At 39.7% G+C, this 23,969-nt stretch overlaps 1 protein-coding gene across 22 annotated transcripts in view; it reads right to left on the reverse strand.

Annotated features, from left to right (window-relative positions):
• CACNA1D (calcium voltage-gated channel subunit alpha1 D) overlaps positions 1-23,969 on the reverse strand; it is a 272,363-nt gene that overhangs the window by 170,376 nt on the left and 78,018 nt on the right. For all 22 annotated transcript variants that reach the window (XR_009630816.2, XM_060766053.2, XM_060766054.2 and 19 more), the window contains exons 4-5: positions 4,586-4,725; positions 1,954-2,096 (exon numbers count right to left, since the gene is read on the reverse strand). Coding sequence is in view for 21 of the 22 variants with exons in the window: in XM_060766053.2 (XP_060622036.2) it covers positions 1,954-2,096; positions 4,586-4,725 (283 nt within the window). In the remaining variant the exon portion in view is untranslated. The remainder of the gene's footprint in view (positions 1-1,953; positions 2,097-4,585; positions 4,726-23,969) is intronic.

The raw sequence follows: 23,969 nt of genomic DNA on the forward strand, positions 1-23,969 counted from the left end.
GAGGCTTCATTCAATCCAAAACATCTTTCTCCCTCCCCCAACAAACAGCAATGAATGACAACAAAACGGAAAGGATTAAAACAAATCCACATGTCATTTTGTTGAACTGCTTGTTTTTATAGCTTTTCCAGATTTAGTGATCCAACTTTTACTTTCTATAGCTATAGTTTGCACAGTATTTTCCAAGAGTCCTAGGGAGTCATCAGAAGTTTGCTGCATAATATGCGAAGGATCTTTCTTTTGTGGTCAATATTATTATTGGTGTTGTTTTTATTTTCCAATAAGCAAAGCAAATGGTGTGAGGTGTATTCTACTGTGCACCTTGTGTTCATGCAGGATAAGGGCTGTATCCAACAGAATGAGTAGTGATTATATACCCTCTAATGTACCTTGATACACTGGAGTATGGCTATCAAAAAGGAGAAACTGCCTTCCTCAGAAATTTTCCAAATTTTCAGCATGGCTAATAGAAAGATACTCAAAATCACACAACTTAGAACTTTTTCAAATGCTGTGTTCACACTATCCTGGTCACTTTACCTGCACATTTTCTTTGAGTGTATAAATTGTACTTCTAAATGCCCAATGGCAGTTTTTAGTTTGCGTATTAGTTGACATTTGGGAATGGAAGGGAACTTTTCTAGGAGGGATTCTTATGCAGGGAGGGGTAATGCCTTTATTTTGCTCCCTCCCCTCTGCCAGTTATGCAGCTGTGAGAACAGAAGGGTTTATGTTAGCTACCCAGTACTCCATGACAGATCTGGTCTCCATGGTGTAAGAAGCTTGAAAACTCTTGCTGTAAAGAATTTACATTATCCCAAGGTCAAAGTTGGTGGGGCAATATACAAATAAAGAAAAAGTTCATTGAAACAACTCGTGATGTGATCATTTCACTGATCCAGTTCCTGACAAGATCATTCACAGAAAAGTGAGAGCTAAGGAGTTTCTCATATGGGGCTCATCCAAGAGTCAAATGAGACATTATAGTAAACATAGGACTACCACCAAACCCAATAAATATAAGAACCTTGTCATATGCACCGTTAGAATCTGCCAGTTTCACTTTGTCCTGGTGGTGCCTGCACAAGGGGTATGGGGACCTGTCACTCCACATCACGGGTTCCCCCCTACCTTATCACATGAGAAAAAATCTCCTTAAGCCGACTTGACCCATCTTTCCTTCCGTTGTCCACTGCTGGCAATTTTTCAGTGGTGAAAGGTTTTTTTTTCCAGTTCATCCATGGAGCCACCTCTGAAGTACTTTTCCAGAGTGTGATGGGAGCCATCAAGCTCCATGGCTAAACTAAAAAAAAACCCCATTGCTGCCACTGAAATCAAGCCCATGTGAAGAGGTCCTTAGTTCCTGCTCTCGGTCCTTCACGGTAAGGTCTAGACAGTGGTTCTTAAACATTGGTCCTCCAGATGTTGTAGACTTCAGCTCCCAGAAATCCTAACTGTTGGTAAGGTCAGCTAGAGCTTATAGGAGCTGAAGTTCAAAACACCCAGAGGACCAATGTTTGGGAATCATTTAGGCCCCATTTATACAAATCATTTAATGCAGCTCCAAGCTAGTTTGAAAATAAAGTGGCTAGACTGCACATGCCACAAAAGTGTGTTGCAATCCAATACAAGCAAAGTTGGAGAATAGTCCAAAATAGAGCCTTGGGTGCATATTACAAACTCTAGTTCATCAGTTCTGCAGAATGCAAATCACTGTGGGGACATGAAGAGTTCCACTGATGCATACAAGCACATTCCAGAGGGGAAAGCTGGGAAAAAAGCCTGCAGTCTCTGCAGCTGTCTAATCATCCACACACCAAAACCATTTTTTTCTATGCTGATTTGAAACTGGCATAAGTGGTCAGGGTATATTGTGAAAAAGCATAGCCAGACTCTGCAACAAAATACTGTTTGCATTCATAAAACGAAATAAAGAAAGTAAGAATTACTTACTGGGTACTCCTGATACAAGCCGGAGAGGTCTCAACACACGAAAGGCTCTTAGGGCTTTTACATCAAAACCACCCGGTTTACCACCCGAATGGCTTCCCCCTTCTGCTTCTTTGGTTAATTGTTCCAAAATTACACTAAACAATCTGGGAGACAAGAAGTAAGAGATGTATCATCTTCCATTCAAGAAAGAAATGTCAAACTTAATCAAACAAACAAAAAAAGCATTAAGTCACATTAAAAGGGGGAAATTAGCTTCCAACAGAAGATGCACATTTATGTATAAAATTATAAAAGGAAATTATTACAAAAAGCAAACAGTTTTACGTTTTCAGATATTGCTCAGGGATGCTCACATGCTTGGTTCCCAAAACTACTATACATTAACTTTCAGCTGTTACATAAAAGATGACTAACTTCACACTGAATCATGTAAATGCCATCACACAATTCCCTGTACATGGCTAAGACATGTTTGGGGCATAATACTACAATAGAAGTTATGTAGCATTATGTACACTTCTCTTATTTAAGGAATGCTCTCCTCTTCTGGGGTAAATGGCCTGCAAAGAATGCTATAGAGATTGTGCAGTCAGAAACCGGGTGATGATATATTTTGTGGGATGGAAATGAAAAACATTGGAGTATAGTAGTTTCCATCCAAAACAGTAACCCTAATACATTTGTTTCAATTTAACTCTATATTCTAGTCTTAAAGTCTTTGGAAAGAGTTCATTGAGTACATAAATATATTCTGATTTGAGGGGACATATTAAATTGAATTTCCCCAAATTAATGCTGTTTATGAAAAGTTGTTGTTGTTTATTCGTTCAGTCGCTTACGATTTTTCGTGACCTCATGAACCAGCCCACACCAGAGCTCCCTGTTGGCCATGGCCACCCCCAACTCCTTCAAGGTCAGCCAGTTACTTCAAAGATACCATCCATCCATCTTGCCCTTGATTGGCCCTTCTTCCTTTTTCCTTCCATTTTTCTCAGCATCATTATCTTCTCCAATCTTTTCTGTCTTCTCATTACATGGCCAAACTACTTCATCTTTGCCTCTATTATCCTTCCCTCCAGTGAGCAGTCGGGCTTTATTTCCTGGATTATGGACTGGTTTGATCTTCTTGTGGTCCAAGGCACTCTCAGAATTTTCCTCCAGCACCACAGTTCAAAAGTGTCTATCTTTCTTCACTCAGCTTTCCCTATAGTCCAGCTCTCGCATCCGTAGGTGACTATGGGGAATACCATTGCTTTAACTATGCAAATCTTTGCTGCCAGTGTGATTTTATCTATTTTATTGAGATTGATCATTGCTCTCCTCCCAAGAAGTAAACTTCTTCTGATTTCCTGGCTGCATTCTGCGTCTGCAGTAATCTTTGCACCTAGAATTAAAAAGTCTGTCACTATCTCCATGTTTTCTCCCTCTATTTGCCAATTATCAGTCAGTCTGGTTGCCATAATCTTGGTTTTATTATGTTTACCTGCAAGCCAGCTTTTGCACATTCTTCTTTCACCTTATTTATAAGGCTATTCAGCTCCTACTCGCTTTCAACCATCAAAGTGGTATCATCTGCACATCTAAGGTTGTTAATGTTTTGTCCAGCAATTTTAACTCCAGTCTTGGATTAATCAAGCCCCGCACATCACATGGTGTGTTCTGCATACATGTTGAATAGGTCAGGTGAGAGTATACAGCCCTGCCGTACTCCTTTCCCAATCTTGAACCAGTCTATTGTCAAAGGTTTTCATAGCCGAAGTCACTGGGTTGTTGTAGGTTTCTTTGGGCTGTTTGGCCATGTTCTAGAAGCATTCTCTCCTGACGTTTCACCTGCATCTATGGCAGGCATCCTCAAAGGTTGTGAGATTTGACCTCACAACCTCTGAGGGTGCCTGTCATAGATGCAGGTGAAGCATCAGGAAAGAATGCTTCTAGAACATGGCCATACAGCCCGAAAAACTCACATCAACCAATTGAATCAGCCTGTTGTTCCATGTTCTGTTCTTACTGTTGCTACTTGGTCATTATACCAAACTATTAATATTATTGATATAGGATACTTTGAAAACTTCTTTTCAGTCAATTTTATCCAACAGTGATCGATTACTGTTATCCTTGGTTGATTTCCTAGATGTTTACATCTTTTGTTAAATTGAATTTTCAACAAATTTTAATAGTCCCTGTTTACTTTCTTGATCAAATTATATTTTTCACATTTTCTTGATGGCTTTGTGGGTTGCCCCAGATTCCCAATGCCCTCATTGTGTATTTTCCTGGAGGTGTATTTTGCTGCAGATTGTACTTTAGAGTGTACGCACGTATTTCTTGTGCAGGAAAAAAAAATACTGACACATGAAATAGCCCTAGGAACATGTTCCCAAAATTTGCTTGCTAATGCCCTGGTGGGAAAACAATAGCAAAAGACTTATTGCACAGATGTTGGAGAGATAGGGTCTTATAAGCAAAGCAGGCAAGCACTTGACATTCACACTGAAAGCTAGCAAAACTGAAAGGTTTGTTGTTGTTTTATCCATTTAGTAATATGCCCACATAACACAGACTACAGAAATGCTACATACAGTGTCAAAACATTTGTTGCATTTATATTTTTAGAAGATCTAATCAGACTTACCCTACAATTACTATTACAAAATCCAATAAATTCCATCCATTTCTAACATACGCGTTGGGATGTAGTAATAATCCATATGCTATAATCTTCAAAAATGTTTCAATTGTAAAAATTATCAGGAAGGCATATTCTACTTTTTCCTGGAAAAAGAAAATAATATATTGTTAATGGGTCAAATCATTAAAATGTTTATTTCCTCAAAACATTTACTTTGGCCCCTACAAGTGCTTCAAGCACCATTAAATATCGACTTAAGTTTATATCTTTCTGCTTATTTCACAGAAACAAGCTCTGGCCTTGGCATCACAAAGGTATAAACATAGCTTTCAATACATTTCAAGAAAACAACTAAACCACTCTTTAGAATTCCATCATGGTTAGACAAGTCACTTTCTCTCTAAAATGGAATTATTAAATGCAAAAAGCATTATTTGAAGTATGGCAAACCAAAGATCATGAACTATATTTCATATTCCATTAAACTTTTTCTGGTTCATCAACCTGTAGACAGTACAAAAAATGCCTTATATTCAAACAAACATGGTTGATTTGTAGTATGTTGGGGAACAGAAAAACTGAAAGCAGTATGTCACAACTATAACATTACCATGTTGTTGTTATAATTCTTTAAAAACTATGTCTGCACAAATATTTTGGACCAATGGCGTAAATCCTATACTAGTTCCCTTCCCTTCTCCATTGTAACTTTCCAAACCATCCCAAATCCTACTTCAGAGAGCTTCCCAGGCACCTTCCACACAGCCATATAACCCAGAATATCAAGGCAGACAATCCACAGTACCTGCTTTGAACTAGATTATCTGTGTCCACACTGCCGTATAATCCAGTTCAATGTGAATTTTATACAGAGAGTACTGTTTATACAGAGAGCACTGTGTGAAAGGGGCCTTCTGCCATATAATCCAGATTATCAAAATAGATCATCCACATTATCTACTTTGAACTGGATTATATTTATTTATTTATTTATTTACTTTATTTGTATACCGCAGTTTCTCAGCCCGTAGGCGACTCAACGCAGTTAACAAGAGCAAAAATTCAGTGCTAACAACATACACTATTTAAAAACAATTAACACCGTAGTATACTAAGTAATTAACATCAATAAACAACACATTAACATCTCGTAACTAGAATCGTGATCCAACTCGTCATCCGTAATTCCGTTTTCCTATATTCATTATATTCATTGCACTGCTTATCCGAACGCCTGTTCAAATAGCCAGGTTTTCAGTTTTCTTCGAAACACCATTAACGAGGGGGCTGATCTAATGTCCATGGGAAGGGCGTTCCACAGCCGAGGGGCCACCACTGAGAAGGCCCTGTCCCTCGTCCCCGCCAAACGTGCCTGTGATGCAGGCGGGATCGAGAGCAGGGCCTCCCCAGAGGATCTTAAAGTCCTGGTGGGTTCATAGGTGGAGATACATTCGGATAGGTAACTTGGGCCAGAACCATTTAGGGCTTTATATGAGTCTACACTGCCAAATGACCCAATTCAAAACAGTCTGTATTTTATATGGCAGTGTAGAATGGGCCCCAGTTCCAGGAACAAGCAACTTTGTTAGTTCAATGTCCTGTCCATCTTGAATCCCTCTGTGAATATAAGATTCCCTTAGATCTCAATAAACAAAACATCTGTTCTAGTTTTATAGCTCAGACATGAAAGTTTCCCGGATATAGCAGCATCAATGTACAGTATATTTCAGTAGCAACATACACACATTTTTGTGAACATTGATCTAAATGGTACTTAGGGGAAAGAAGCATATTCATCTGCTCCAGCATTTCTTAAACCTGGGGGTCGGGATCCCTGGGGGGGGGGTCGTGAGGGGGAGTCAAAGGGGTCACCAAAGACCATCAGAAAACAGTATTTTTTGTTGGTCATAGGGGTTCTGTGTGGGAGGTTTGGCCCAATTCTATCATTGGTGTGGTTCAGAATGCTCTTTGATTGTAGGTGAACTATAAATTACAGCAACTACAACCCACAAATGTCAAGGTCTATTTTCCCCAAATTCCATCTGTTTCCACATTTGGGCATATTGTGTATTTGTGCCAAGTTTGGTCTGGATCCATCATTGTTTGAGTCCACAGTGCTCTCTGGATTTAGGTGAACTACACTTCCAAAACTCAAGGTTAATGCCCACCAAACTCTCAGTATTTTTGTTGGTCATGGTGAAGGGTACCCCTTTAGTTAGGCACCCCAAGGCTGGCAACAGAAGGCAAGCAGTCTCCGTAGGTGAAGCAAAAAATCTCTTTATTTCAAGTGTGGCCACACAGGGAGAAACAGCCAAGACAGACCAGTGTCTTCAAAGAGAGCTGTCTCTGACATTTGGATCTTTCAGTCTTCTTATATACATGTCTTTTCACTGTGTCATGGGCACACACCCCTCTTATTGGATCAACCATTCAAAAACATGTTTTTCTCATATTTTGCCACTTCAGTGTCTTTAACTGATAACCCTCTACAAACTACGTAAACACACACATTATTGTTACAGATAAGCATTTTGGGTGTTAACCCACCCTGGGTACTCCCTGGGTGTACTAACCCACCCTGGGTACTCCCTGGGCATACTTGACAATAGAGCATCTTGTGTCTTCTAGATACATTATCTCCTCTTGGCTTTTGGTCTTCTGCAGGCCAGAGGAGAGGGACAAACCCCTCTTTAGGTTTGCATTTCAACATTTCAACCTTTCTAAGTTCTGTTAACCCTTTCAATGGGAGTTCTGTATGTCAAGTTTGGTTCAATTCCATCGTTGGCGGAGTTCAGAATGCTGTTTGATTGTAGGTGAACTATAAATCACAGCAACTACAACTCCCAAATGACAAAATCACATACCCGCCCCCAACTCCACCAACTCAACACAATGGTTGGCGTATCGGCCAACCATTGCATCAACCAATGGTTGATGCAAAGGAAAGAGGGGGATGGAGCCTGCCAAACTTACAAATATACTACCAGGCTTGTGTGTTAACATGGGTGAGGGAATGGTCCACACTATCTAAGAGAAGATTACTAAACCTAGAAGGCTTCGACATCAGAAGAGGATGGCACGCCTATTTATGGCACGGCAAAGCAAAAATCGAAAAGAATTTTACCAGTAATTTTATAAGAGCGGCCCTCCTCAAGGTTTGGGAAAAATATAAAACAAACTTCTACCAAAAAACTCCTCTGTGGCTATCTCCTATCGAAGCATACCACAAGAGAGAATTCCCTAGTAGTAAATGGCACACCTACAAAACGTTACTAGAAAAAACAGGCAATCAGTGGGAATTAAAATCAATAGAATCCCTAAGGAAGACTGATGAAAACTTGTCTTGGTTTCATTATATCCAAGTTGCAGAAGCATTCAAGGAAGACAAAAAAAAAGATTTTGCATCGCCTGACAACTTTTGGGACTCAATAATGGTAAACGAGAAGAAATTGATCAAAGTGCTTTACAGTAAACTGCTCGAATGGGACACGGAAACGGAGCTGGTTAAAGAAAACATGATCGCATGGGCAACAGACCTGGGACACACCATTCTGCTTCAAGAATGGGAACACATCTGGAAGGAGAAAATTAGGTTCGCCAAATCAGCGTCTATAACAGAACTGGCGCAAGATGTTTTATCGATGGCACCTTACGCCCCAAAAAATAGGGAAGTATTATAAGGGGGCAAGCAGCAATTGTTGGAAATGCGGCACGCAACTAGGATCCTTCTTCCACACCTGGTGGCAGTGTAAGAAAGTAAAAAGTTTCTGGACTGAGATTCACAGACAAACCCAACAAATAATTCAGACAAAATTTGAATTAAAACCCGAATACTACCTTCTACACCTGCTAGACTTCAGCATAGATTCTAATAAAGAAAAGATATTATATCATGCAGCAGCGGCAGCAAGAACCGCCCTGGCATGCAAATGGAAAAAAAAAAGATCTCCCAACCGTTGAAGACTGGCTCTTAAAAATCAGAGACCTAATGGAAATGGATTCGCTAGCAAATCTGGTGTATGACAAAAGCCAAAAAAGAAAAATAGATTGGAAACCAATGAGGACATACCTAAAGGAAAAGAAGAACATCACATTAGAATGTCGGTGAAGAAGACAGTGGAATAAATATAGACGAGAGGATGAATGGAAATACTAAATCCACGCATAACCCCGCAGACTATTTAGGAAGTCAAGATTATCTTTTTTAATTGTACCCCCTCCCTTACGTATCGAACATCCCCCCCTCCCCCTCTTCCTGCTCCCCTTGCCTTTTCCCTTCCTCCTTCACTTTCTCTTCCCAAACTCCCCCCCTTCCCCCCTCCTTACTATCTACGTCTGCACTGTAATGTTTGTAATGTTTTTTAAATGTCCAATGCTAATGTTTGTTGTGTTACTACTGAAAACGTGAATAAAGATTATTTATTAAAAAAAAATTGGGCGTATCGGGTATTTATGCCAAATTTGGTCCAGTGAATAAAAAAACATCCTGCATATCATCACGATTCATAACTGTAGCAAAATGACAGTTATGATGTAGGAATTAAAAATAATTTTATGGTTGGGGGTCACCACAACATGAGGAACTGTATTAAGGGGCAACGGCATTAGGAAGGTTGAGAAACACTGATATAAACTGAAGTGGAAATGGGAAGCATGACATGAAACTACTTGGCTATACATTGTAATCTGAATTAGATATATATGTAAAATCGCAAAATGATTTGGGTAAAATAGAGGCTGTTAGATGTTCCCGCTGAAGGAACAGAAATTGTTCAGACATTTTATATTTGGTTCTTAATTTCTAAAATATTGGCTTTCTGGTTAAAGGCTATTCTTGCAAAGGAGGGACCCACCACACACCAATCAGTAGTGGGCTTCAGTCTCAGTTAGGTAAAGGATCTCCCATACATGGTTAGTTTGCATATTCTCAAACTGTTCTGATCTGGTAGAGACAGTTCTGATAAATCCTTTGACATCCTGGTTTTACAGCTGTTTTTAAAAATGCAGTTAATGTCTATTGCTTTGTTGGATTTTCAGAAAAATACTTTCAAGATGTTGATGTTTGAATCTGTGGATACAGAGGGCCAACTGTACTCCACAATGACACTTGTACCAACTGAGAATAAGCATAAAATTATCATTTAATTTTTTTCTAACACTCTCTGGAGCAGCTTGGTTCTTCCTGTTATCAGACCTACTGATGGATGCTTCTGAAGAAAGTTAGGCCATCAAATACTTGCACATACAACAGCATACATTGCTGGGGAGGGTCAGCATAAAAACTGAAACCTATATGAGTTCCTACTGCCAGATAATCAGGGGCCCTTCCACACAACTGAATAAAATCCCATATTTACTGCTTTGAACTGGAATATATGGCAGTGTGGAGTCAGATAACCAAGGGCCTGTCCAGACAGGACCTTTTTTGCAATACCTGTGTGGAAGGAACCCTGGAATAAACAGAAAACCTGGGATCAGATCCTGGGATATAGGGCCTGTCTGGAAGGCCACTCAATCCCAAAATTTGCTCCATAACAGTTTTTTTCACAACTTGCTTAGATGTTTTTATGTTGTAATATTTGCCTCGATGAAATGAACATGAAAATTAGTAATGAAATTTGTGAAAGAACTGTGCGTGGCACATTTTTAAAATTTGGCTGAATGTTATGCTAAGCCGAACTGAAACCTTTAGGCTGGTGGGTGGGGAAAAAAAATCAGAGCTGGGGGTAAGGTTTTGTTGAAGGTAGCCAGGAAAATAAGACATTCGTCTTACTGATCACAGGAAGGCGATAATTTGCTGTTTGTCCCTTCCTTCTTATGGTTCAGGCTATGTAATGGTACAACTCATACCTCATTAGTCTGATGTTTAATTTTTTACACTGTAATTCATTTGTTGCAAACAAAAATGCAAATATCACAACCTATGTAAAAAAAAAAAAGCTAATAATAACAACCAAAATAAGATTTCTTTCTTTTTCTCATTCTGACCCCCTCCTATGTTCCCTCCTAAAGAAACTCTGATGTTTGTTGAATAGTCATTATCCAGAATTCTAAAATCCAAAAGACTCCAAAATTCACAATTATTCATGTGGGTGGCTGAGATAGTTAAACCTAGATGGTTCAATGTACACTATTAGTCCACCCACACACCTACATTCTCCACTGAGACTCCCTACCAGAGACTCCCCAGGCACTGTACCTGATCCATGACCCATGCCAACCACCCTTTACAACTTAATGACAAATTTAATGAAGCAAAAGTTACAGTGGAATTGTAACGTTTAGTTTTTCCAGACTATCAGATGAAGCTTTTAGGGTGCATGGTGTGGAAAGAGAAAAATTGAGCAATTCTATGAAGAACCCTTTCCCCTATATTTCCACAGCTGCTTTTAACCCACTTCCTAGGTAAGGCAATGGAGCAAAATGAAGACACTATTCACTCATTTAAGAGTCCCTCACCCTAAGGCAATTTTTCTTTAGTCTCCAAATTTCTAGTACAACAGAAAAATAGACACTGAAAACCACTCACACCTAGGACTCTTATATTTACTATTTTTGCATTTTCTTGGTAGATTTACCTGCCATTTTCTTCGGATGCTTAGCTCTATTTCTAAATGCTCAGCTACATCCCCCTCCCATCCATTCTTGCATCAAGCAAAGGGAAGAGATGTTACTGACCCAAATCTATAAAATATAGATATTTAAAACAAGAGTGCTTACGTTCCTGTTTTAAAAATTGTCAGACGATATAAAAACCCCATTTTCATGGCAGAGGAATGGGTTTGCTTCCTTCTTACAAGTAAATCAGCTTAGCAGAAAGTAAGTTCTCAGTAAGAAATCTTTATTTCCTCAGGCAGATGGTACACATTAGTCATCATTTATCTTTGTATTTTCAAAATCTTCAAAGAAAATATGCAAAGCTGTTGCTACATGAAACAAGTATTGAAAGCGTGCTAAGAAGTTTCAAAAATGGTTTTGAATTATGGGTAGCTTGCAAAAAATCTTTAAGATATTATATTGTAACTTAAAGGTCCTCACTTTCTAAATATATCTGCTGCATGGACATCTTAATGCGAGATTAATGTCCTATTTTTAAAAAGGTTCAGTCGACTCCATTCAAAAGTACTAATTTTCAGTATCCATGAATGAAGATGGAAAATACTTCTAGGGTGAAAGAATTCATATAAAAAGCAGACAGACTTTTAAAATTTATGTCAATTTGTGTAAAGGAGAGTGCAAGAAAAATATACATGGGAAGAATGTTATTTTTCATATATATCTTGTGCTTTTAAAATCTGACTGGTGTCTTAAAATCTGACGAGGGGCCACAGTGGCGCAGTGGGTTAAACAGTTAAGCTGTACAACTTGCTGACAAGAAGGTTGACGGTTCAAATCCACGGAGTGGGATAAGCTCCTGTTGCTAGCCCCAGCTTCTGCCAATCCAACAGTTTGAAAACATGCAAATGTGAGTAGATAAATAGGTACCGCTTTAGCAAAAAGGTAACAGCACTCCATGCAGTCATGCGGCCACATGACCTAGGAGACATCTACGGACAATGCCAGCTCTTTGGCTAAGAAATGGAGATAAGCACACACACACACATCCGCCCAGAGTTGGACTTGACTAGACTTAATGCAAAAACCACACCTTTACTAGTGTGTTTTTTGCATCTCAACAATGTAGCTCAACATCTCAACAACAGAATGACTGTAATTATTCAATAGAGACATCTGCTGTTACTAAAATCACCCCTGATGTCTTTTGTCCATCAACCAACTTTATTAGTAAAACCAAGTAAAGGTTTTAGCCAAAAGGAAAATGAAAGAGGAAAAAACATGCAAATAAACATTTACAAAATGCAAACTATATGCAACAACAAAAGTACATAAACAAAAGAAGCTTGTTAAAAAGTTTACCTAAGTGCAGATGTGTGCTATGCTAACATCTGCTATTACACGCCTCATGTTAGAAATACTTCTAAATTTATCTTCATCGTTTTGATGGTATACATTAATACTTAGAATGTGACAATAAAATGCTTCCCTGGAGACTAGGACGCGGAACAATGGCTTCAAACTACAAGAGAGGAGATTCCATCTGAACATGAGGAAGAACTTCCTGACTGTGAGAGCCGTTCAGCAGTGGAACTCTCTGCCCCGGAGTGTGGTGGAGGCTCCTTCTTTGGAAGCTTTTAAACAGAGGCTGGATGGCCATCTGTCAGGGGTGATTTGAATGCAATATTCCTGCTTCTTGGCAGGGGGTTGGACTGGATGGCCCATGAGGTCTCTTCCAACTCTTTGATTCTATGATTCTATGAATAAAATATACACATACTTTCAAATCCAGACTGACAAAGTTTTGGAACACAATACGCCAGACATCACGATTGTGGTCCACCTTCTTAATTTTATTTATTTCCATTTATTTATTTCCAATATTTCTATCCCGCCCTTCTCAACCCCCGAGGGGGGACTCAGGGTGGCTATTTTAAGCTATCAGGTCAAAAGGTATACAGAACTATCTGATTTATCTGACAACTATTACAGAATTGTGAATTACAATCCTGGAACCAGAGTTCAAATCCCTACTTGGACATGAGAAACCTTGGGGAAATCACTTTCTCTCAGAGCCCATCCAAACAGTACCTTTATTGCAGTATCTACCACAATAAAGAAGGGACTGTCCAGACAACATTCCGGACAGTCCCAAATTAATTCACCACAAACCAGGGAAACCCTGGTTTGTGATGAATTAATTAGATAGTGGGTTTATTTTGTGCCTTCTTGGAAGGTGTGGGATAAAGCCACTACTTCCGGTGTCTGGACTATAGTCCAGACACCATTCCCACAGTTTACCGGGCTAAATAAGCCCAGTAAACTGTGGGAATACCCACCCTCCTCTCCCAAAGCCCCCAGGCCCTTCTGAAAAGTAATAAAAACTTACTCAACCTCCATTATAGGCTTGGAGAAATGATTGGGGGGCACATAGAAATGATTCGGGGGGGGAGGGGGAGGAGGGAAGAAAATCTCTCCAGGCGTGTCATTTCTATGCCAGGAGTTTTCATTGTTTTTCAAAGGGGTCTGGGGTCTTCAGAGGAGGGGGTAGGTCCTCCAGACATACTCCTGGACTGGTCCTGGGAGAATGTCTGGACACCCACTCCAGAAAGCACATGCTTTCTGGGGTGTGTGTGAACCCCAGAAAATCCACATTTTCTGGGGTTCACATTTTTGAAACGCGGATTCTCCTGGAATGGAAGCCCATGTGGAACCGCCCTCAGAGAAAGCCAAAGGCAAACCCTGTTCTAAACAAATCTCACCAAGTAAACCCTGTGATAGGGCTGCCAGAATTTGAAAATGACCTGAAGACACACAGCACAGATAGCCCTTCCATAGAGCCCGTTATCCCAGAATATCAAGGCAGAAAATCCAACATTATCTGAGTGTGGACTCAGATAACCTAGTTCAAAACAGATATTGTGGGATTTTCTGCCTTGATTTTCTGGGATATAAGGCTGTGTGGAAGAGCCCCTAGACTTACCATGATTACACTCCTCAACACTGCTGCATCATGTCAGAGTCTAAACATAAGTCTTCAACCCAACAAAAACCTTCTATAATATCTCTATGCATTAGTGGCCCATTTTGACTCATTTGCAAAACATTTTGCACATAAAACCATTCACAATTAGGACTCTATATTCACAATACAATTAGAGATAATGTTTTGAATCACAAAAATCACACATTGGAGATGTGATGCCATCTGATCACAATGATTAAAATTTTCCAGATTTTTGGCTTGACAGATTTCTCAGGAAAATGAATGTGTTAAATTGGGTGCCTCTCCCTGAATCATATTAAGGAAGGTGTGCTGCCTTAGAAGTAGTATTAGTGGAGGAAATGCTACTTGCTGTGTCACAGTGTACACCATGTCCGAAGTCTGAATAGCATATGTAATGTATTTGAATAAGTAAATTCGAATTTATACAAAAATTGTGTGAAAATATCTATGTTAATCTTAAGGATGTCACAAGAGTATCTCTTCAGATTCTTCTAGAGCAGTGGTTCTCAACCTGGGGTCCCCAGATTTTTTTAGCCAATTTACCAGCTGTTAGGATTTCTAGGAGTTGGAGGCCAAAAACATCTGGGAACCCCAGGTTGAGAACCACTGTTCTAGAGTTCTCCATGCCTGTTGACAGCATAGCACCCTCTGCAAGACCGGGGCCTCTTTCACACAGCCCTGTATCCCAGAATATCAAAGCAGAAAATCCCACAATATCTGCTTTGAACTGGGTCATCTGAGTTCACACTCAGATAATGTGGGATATTCTGGGATATAGGGCTGTATGGAAGGGCCCTCTATGTATTTCATGGTAGTAGTCATCAACTATCCTACCCAGTGCTATTGGGATCCTATGAGATACCATTTTGGAATGAGATAATTCAATCGTTTGAATTAATATGTAACAGTATTCAAATTGTATACCATATCTCTTCTTCCCATCATCCCATTCCAGGGAGGAAATGGATCAGTTAAAGTCAGGAGATAATTCAGATGAAGATGAATTATCAAAATGAAACTTAAAACAAACATGCTGGAATTAAGAACATTAAAGATCTTAATGTGTTCGGTTGTTCTTTTCCTGATTTTCAAAAATCTAGTTTGTAAAAATATCTGACAGTCACAATATAATATAAAAATATCACACACTTTGGGGAGAGAGGGTGGGTTATAAATAAAGTTTTATTATAATTCATATAATTCATATAAACTAGGAAGGGGGGAAACTGACAGTGGCTGGAGAGCTACACTTGTCTCCATGGGATATGGGAGAGTCATACTGTCCATTGTCACTCTTCCTGTACCCCCAACCTGCCTCCAAAGATTTAATTACATTTAATGTCAAGCAAACATCAGGCAGAACAAAAACATTTCATCCGTGTAGATGTAATCTACAAAAGGCCTGTTAGAAAAAAAATGTGATATTCTTTATAAAGAGGGGGGGGGGACCCTTCCATTTATCTGTTTTGCAAAGCCTGTTCTGTAACAGGTGATGTACAGATAAGATTTCACCAGAGCCATGTGCCTTTTATAATGGATGCTTTAATGGCCTTGCGGTTTTTAATTAGTTATTTGAGTCTGAATTACTCTTTAATTACTTGTTAGTTTTACAGTGTAGAGGTCTAGTTGAATAACATATTGCATAAAAAGGCAACATATTAAAGTATATAAGGAAAGAAATCAGTTCTCCAGAGATCTAAAAGCCTTCAGACAGTTTAATGTATGCAGTAAAAATAGGTTAATTCCGCATCTGGATTAATTTAAGTTGGAAAACTAAAATATAGCCCATTTTTCTACTGTATCTATGTATTTGCAAGAACTGAGAAATCACCCATTTTGTTAAACTAATGATAGTATGGACTAGCAATCCCTGCTCTATTGAAATAAAGGAAAAAATGAGTTGTGCCCATACTCGTTCCTATTCTTCCTTTGATGAAGCCTTTTCTGTTGATACCAGGTGTTGGTTTTTATTTCTCTAGCTATATCCACCAGCATTATGACAATACAAACATTAACAAAATACATTGCCATTCTGAGTTTTGAGACTATAATGAATGCCTTACTATTTGAGCCTTATGAACAGTTGGAACTTCATATATATCAACTGTGGGGCTGGTGGCTTCTTTGTCCATAAAGCAGTGAATACAGTCTGAGTTTAAGGGGTCATTCATTTTGGGAACAGTTTTAGGATTTTGGAAAAACACGTTTAATGTTCATATTAAAACGTGTAAGAGATTCATTGTCCCACTGACATTCATTGTTCCACTAACACCCACCACCTGCTACTAATTTCAAACTTTTGTAGCAAAGTACATTTTTGATATGCTGATGTTGCTTTAAAGATGATGAGAGAAAAATCTTTCAAGCTATCAAACACTCTGATGTTGTTCTCTGCCAGTAATTTGGCATATGTTGTGATAACATGTTTAAAAACTGAAAGGGCAATATAAGCCACTGTTCAATGAATTTCTGCACACATCTTGTCTTCTTTTTCCAACACGTTATTTTTAGTTTTCTGATTTCTGAAAGTCTAAGGCTAGAAAAACACGTAAATATTGTGAAAATAGTAATTTCCACAGCATTTTATTATATATTATGAAATATGAAATGAAATTAGCTTTTGGTTCATTATACTTTGGTCCATATAGTCAGCTCAAGCAGCAATATGGAGAATATGGACAAACTGCAATATTTCCAGTTGGTAAAGATACATTTATTATCCTATCTGTTTAACCCATATGCTGAACATAGCAATTGAGGCATTCACAGCACCAAGTTTGCAAAACCAGAGCAGGATCGTAGGGGTAGGGTGACTTAGTCCCCTTCTACACAGCTGAATTTGAACTGGGATATGTGGCAATGTGGACTCAGATAACCCACTTTAAAGCAGATATTGTGGGTTATTCTGACTTGATGTTCTGGATTATATGGCTGTGTGGAATTGCCCTTGGAGGTCCTTCCAGACACAGGCATGTAGCCGGGGGGAGGGGGGCTTTGGGGGCTTCAGCCCCCCCCCCCCAAAAATTCTCATGGTGGTCTGCGAAAAGGCCTTACTGGTACATTATTTAAACTGTTATCTTTATTCATATCATGATCTGATCACCATGCTCAATATATCCCATATGCATGGGGGTATTGGGGTAACGATACAAAAGGTTTGCTAGGGTAGTCCCTCTTTCACTCAGACTCAGCCCCACCCCCCAAATCAAACTCAGCCCCCCACCCCGAATCAAAATCCTGGCTACGGGCCTGTACAGATAGGTCCTATATCCCAGGATCTGATCCCACGTTTTCTGCTTTAAATTTGATTATATGAGTTCGTACTGCCAGATAATCTGGAATAAATAGAAAACCTGGGATCAGACCCTGGGATTTAGGGCCTGTCTGGAAGTGCCCCAAATCATAGGGTCACAACAAGTCAAAGTTGACTTGATGGCAATAACAAAATTGTACTTTGGACAAATCACAAGAAGTCATTGTTCACAAGGAAAGTCAGTAATGCTTGGTAAAGTACAAAGCAGCTGTGTGGAAGGGGCCTTAGAAATCTCTCATTGATAGGGTTGTCATGTGTCAAACTGATCATAGTTAACAATCATCAAAGTGAATGGGATATCCCATTTCCATTCTGGAAGATGCTGGTAGTTTTACAAAGGTATTTGTAAATTAAAAATTCTGTGGTTTATAATGTTCTGGGAAATAATTTTGCATCAGAATACATAATTTTTATCAAGCCTAAATAGAGACAGTGGAAAGAGATAGCATTAACTTCTATTAGGCTGAGAGGAGATATGATAGCCATGTATAAATATGTGAGAGGAAGCCACAGGGAGGAGGGAGCAAGCTTGTTTTCTGCTTCCTTGGAGACTAGGACGCGGAACAATGGCTTCAAACTACAAGAGAGGAGATTCCATCTGAACATTAGGAAGAACTTCCTGACTGTGAGAGCCGTTCAGCAGTGGAACTCTCTGCCCCGGAGTGTGGTGGAGGCTCCTTCTTTGGAAGCTTTTAAGCAGAGACTGGATGGCCATTTGTCAGGGGTGATTTGAATGCAATATTCCTGCTTCTTGGCAGGGGGTTGGACTGGATGGCCCATGAGGTCTCTTCCAACTCTTTGATTCTATGATTCTATGATTCTAAGATTCTACTATCTTCGATCCTTCCACATTAGGGGTGCATCTCCACTGTAAAATTGGTGCAATTAAGCTCCACTTTAACTGTCATGTCTCAGTATTACGGGATCATGGGTGTTGTAGTTTCTTAAGGTCTTCTCTGCCAAAGAGTGTTGGTGCCTCGCCACATTACTTTCATAGGATTGAGCCATGTGGTGTCAAACTGCAATAAATCTACAGTGTCAGTGCTCTCTCAGAAGAACGAACAGATACCATCATTATTCCTTATTTAATGGAATGAGTAGAAAACTAAAAAAACCCAATTAACACAGGCTGGTAATATTAATATAATACTGCAGGAGAAGTAAGAATACGTTATCCATTATCCATTATATATTAAAACATATATTTTTAAAAATCACTATCAGTAATGCAGTGGACCTTTTTTTTTCAGAAATAGCTTTTTGAACAATTTAGGGTTGGAAATTTATAATTCAAGTACCATATGTACTCTTGAGTCTTGCCTCTACAAAGTTGAAATGTGGAATACAGCTTTCTGATGCATCATTTGGCTTTTTTTTTTCCAGCTTTACTTTCTGGGATCTGAACCATTCTGTTAGCCTGCTCCATTCTATTCAATGCCAGATGGTGGCTTCTTATCTCTGTTCCAAGTGCAGTGGCAATGCTGGTAGCAGTAGTATAATCCCATTGCTCATAATTAGTGGCATCGTTTCATTTTAGGATAAAATGATGACATTCAGTATCGTGACATGTAAGACTAGAATCCTGTTGGTTGTTTCCAATTAGATCCACTGAATTGATTGTTGATTAGTGAATCAACACATAGGTAAAGCTTCAACTAGTATAGAGATTGGGGGCCAGATTGCTAACTAGAACGCAATGCAGGGGGCAGACAACTCCTATGCTACGGCAGCTCCAATGGCTACTGGTCTGCTTCTGGGCTAAATACAAAGTGCTGGTCATTACTTATAAAGCTGTAAATGCTTCGGGCCCAGACTATTTGACAAATAACACTGCAATCAACAGAGGGGGTCCTGCTCTCAGTCCCACACCCGTCTCAAGAATGGCTGGTGGGAATGAAAGAGGAGGCCCTTTCTGTGGTTGCCCCCTCCCATGTTTGCCCCTTCCCTGAAACTCCCTCCCTAAAGAAATTAGAATGGCCCCATCACTTCTCTCTTTTAAGAAACATCTGAAAACTCATATGTGTACATTAGCTTATGGAAAGGAAGAAAAGTAGACTACCACCGTCTTTACATTGTTAATGATGCTGACAACAGATAATTCTAATTTATGGAAGATCTATATTTTTACATACATTTTAACTGTGTAATTTGTTTTATATGATATTTTTGATTAATTCACATGTTTTAGCAGGATATATACTGTACAGGATATATACTGTACATACATCACCTCTTTTCTATTTAATTTTTATTGCTGATATCCATATGAATCCATCTAGTCACTATTCGTGGGAGTTCTCAGGATGTATCTGAATCGTGTGCTCACTTTAAAACTGAGCTTGCCTTTGTTGTTGCTCACTACAGATCTTATTTTGAGAAATACCTTAAGGGCTCAATCCATGAGGTACAGCGGTCTTCTTCCAACAGCACACAGATAAATCCAGGTGCTGTGTAGGATATTCCTTATTTAAAGAACAACCAAATTAATTAAAGTAATTAAAGCTACTTATTTTGGCTTACCGCTTCCCCCCACATCACCCTTAAATTAAGATATGCTAAAGGCTGTGTTTTACTTGCATTCCAATGGAATATTTAGCACAGCATGAAATGGATGGCATCTCCTTTGTAGCAGAAGCAAAAGGTTGACTTCTGCCTTGGGCATCTTTTATTCTCCACTGAAAGCTTCAAGCTAGAAACTGAAGCATAACAATTGGACCTGCAGTGAAAAGTAGTGACATTCTAACAACTGTTTCCTCCACATGGTAAGTGATGTGATAAAGCTATTTAGAATTAAATGGCTATGTAATTAATAGACAAATTATAGAATAAACTAACTTATACTGAATGTACCAGGACGTGCTACACAGTAAGATGGGTCGACCTCCAGAAGCAGCGCTCTTCAAAGATGCCTAGAGCTATGCCAGTGGTAGAGACAGAGATAGGATATCTTTGACAGACAGGATGTTATTGATGGTTGACTCAATCAAAGTAAACAGGGCAGAAGGGAAACTATGGAGAGGCTAAATCGCCTTTAAGAAAAGTGGGAAAAAATAACATGGGGAGATACAGGCGCAAATAAAATGTATGTTTTATCTATAGAAAAACAATTCTGCTTTTGTCACAAAATGTAAACAAAATCAGCATAGATTTCCCTCAAGCACTGCTAATTCAACTCGTTGTAAGCATAAACTAGACTTGAACCCTTTTTGGCCACTAGAAAAGTTATAAAATGGAGCAGCACTAATTTTAAGAGTATTTAAGCAAAATGGTTGCTGAGAATCACTGAAAATTGCTAAAATGGACGTTCCTATACATATGCCACAATAAATCATTTAGCATGCCAAAGAAATCAGGCAATGTCCTGCCCAAAAACTACAGACCAATTGAGAGAAGTCATCCTGAGTAAAAATGCATTTTGCCTTTCATCCCCCCCAAAATGCCGCTCCTTTTAATCAGTCCCTGGTAGAGGCAAACAATTCTACCTTCTTTTTGAATCAGATTATAACTAGAATCATATCATGAGAATACATGGCTCACTAGACAAGACAATAATACTCGTGAATTTAGAAGGCAGTAGGAAAAAACGAAGACCACATTCCTGATAGACAGACCCAATCAAGGAAGACATGGCCCTAAATCTGAAAATGACTGCCGAGGATAGGGTGACTTGGAGGTCTTTCATTCATGGGGTTGCCATAAGTCAGAATCAACTTGATGGTAGTTAGAAATGACAATAATTTGAATACTCAATAATTATCAGTACACAGGTTTAAAAAGAATTTTCTGTCTTTAACTATGTTGAACAAGTATATTTTTGCCTGCACCACAGCTTTGCTCTTACCCTTTCATACTACACAAAGAAACCACTATGATTCCACCAAAACTGCTATGGTTTTGGCCAATGAAATCCTGCCATTTACATTTAGGGATAGAGTAATTAAAATTCTCCACCAGAGACAACAAGCTGCTGGCACTAGCACACAGTTCATTCATTATAAGGCATAATTCTCCACAACCTTGGCTTATTGTTTTGGCAAATACAGGCAAACAGAGGTGCAATAATTATTAATAATCTCATCTCATCTTTAATTACTTATTAATCGCCCTCCATCCGAGATGCTCCAGGCGATTTACACTGCAGAAATTACACAGGATAAAACACATACATACAAATATTAAAATTAACATGAGTCAAATGCTCCAGTAAAAAGCCAAGTCTTAAGTGCTAGAATAAAAGGCCCTAAGTCACGCATGGCTCTCAAATAGGGAGGCAAGGAATTCTACAAGGCAGGAGCAGAAATAGAGAAGGCCCTGCGTCTGGTGCTTTTCAAGTGCACTTCCCTAGGACCCGGTATATAGAGCAATAATGACCATGAGAAGTATGAATTCATCAGAAAAATATAGTGTGAAGAACTCTAAATCCACCCTTTCTATTTCATTGTGTAATGAACTAGAAAGGGCCATACTAGGCCAGGCAAAGGGAAACTTTCCAGCACACATAAGCACAACTGCACCTTCCTATTGCCCCTGATACTGAAGATGACAACAGGACACATCAGTCCAGTCCTCAAAACCATGCTCGGGGGCTCCCATCACTATTAAGGATACCTGGTCACAAATATCCCAGCCTCTGAAATTTCAGGGCCATAACCTTTGATTTAGGGTGACATCATGTAATACTACAGAGGACTAGACTTGGTGATATTATAAAAACCGATGCATTAAATGTCAAACACGGATGTACAGAATATCTGGACACCAAGTCTATCGAATGAGTAGCATACATACATTCAGTCCTGTTAGGTGTTAGGGGTTGTGGGGCCCCTATGAATGTGGATAAGCCACAAATAAGAAAACACCTAACAGAGCACATCTCTAGGAAGCTCTAGGTCCTCCTGAATGACTCTATGGTCAGTTTCAACAGGAGGATCTAGAGATTCCTAGAGAGAAAATCTTAATAAAACTAAGGAATAATCAAATCCACAAAAGTCAAACCTGTAAATGTGAAAAGCCAACTACACACACACATCCACTTTTCAGAGAAGCATTCTCTGCCTGAGGCCACTTCCAGACAGCAATTTATTGCAGGAGAAAATGGGTTAAAGTATCCCATTTTCTCCTGCATTGCTGTCCACACAACCCCCCAAAAGAAGTGGGTTTTCCCATGCGTTGTCCTCATTGAGGTGAGGTAACAACTGCGCTACAATGAGGACAACCCAAATCCTCCTGAAAAACCTTAAAATAAAATTAAAACTTACCGGGCCACCATTAGGCCTCTCTGCATGCTTCCTGGAATGTACGTTGTGCCAGGAAGTGAGGAGCGATCCCTTCCAGTGTCCTAGAGCTACATTGGTACATTCCAGGAAGCATGCAGAGAGGCCTAATGGTGGTCCAGTAAGTTTTTCTTTAATTTAAACGTTCTTTTGGGGGGTTAGGGAGGCGTATGTTCCCTCTTTGGTTCTCCAGGCTCACAGGGCCCAAAGAAGTGAATTGTGCTGTGTGGATGGTCCCCTTGGTAGCCTCAGGACTACTGAGGGGTCAGTTCCCACAAAACCCATACTCCATTAGTTCCAGGTCTAATTGAGTATCAAATTAATTCAGAACAAAAGAGGGTTTTTCTGCTTTGTCTTGAATTAATTCGGTTTTATAGGAGACATTATTTGGACACCTCTGGTAAAACCATGGGAGCTCCCGCATTATGAGCCCTGTCTGGATGAGCCCTGAGGTTCTTCCCTGTCACCTGAAAGCTGAAGAAAAAGAGCCAGTCTTGAGATCTGGGAACTTTAATCACTATAGATGTTTAACAAAACATGTGTTATGTGAAGACGTATTTCCCAAGCCTCAGATCACAATCCTATGAACATACTCTAACACCAATTTTAATTCTAGATATGCTCTCAACTGAGCTGTAAATCTGTATACCTCTAAGGAGGATGTTGTAGTTCAACGTGATGGTAACGTTACTACTACTGGTAGGAGGGAGATAAGGTCTGTGCAGGTGTTAGAGGAGGAACAGCAGCGAAAGCAGATTAGGGAGATAATCATGGCCCCAAGTGATTCTGTTTGAGGGCTTCTCCAATTGTGAAATGGGGGATGTGGAAGAGAGCAGGGGAGCAAAGCAGGCTACTCGCGATCAAGAGTCCGACGAGGAGCTTCAGAGGAAGCGCATCCGGGAAATACTTAGCGCTCCTACAGAGGACAAGGATTTCATGGGGTTTGAAAGGAGTGATGGGTCTGGGAGTGATGTGGGAGAGGAGGATGGGCTGGATTGGACCCGTGTTCAAGAGATTAGGGACATTTGTAACCAACCCACCTCCAGTGATTAATTTGAGGGGTTCACAGGGGATTGGCAACCAGGGAGCACTTCGCAAGACCTAAGTCTTGACAGACGCTGGCAGAGGTGGAGAGATGGGCGCTCGGGTTCAGCTGCGGGGATGGAGGCAGCTGAGAGCGATGAGGAAAGGGTGGGGAGCTCATCATCCTCTAATGAGGAGCTCTAGGATAAAAGTGGG

This window comes from Anolis sagrei, chromosome 2 (genome assembly GCF_037176765.1).
Source record: "Anolis sagrei isolate rAnoSag1 chromosome 2, rAnoSag1.mat, whole genome shotgun sequence".
NCBI lineage: Eukaryota > Metazoa > Chordata > Lepidosauria > Squamata > Dactyloidae > Anolis > Anolis sagrei.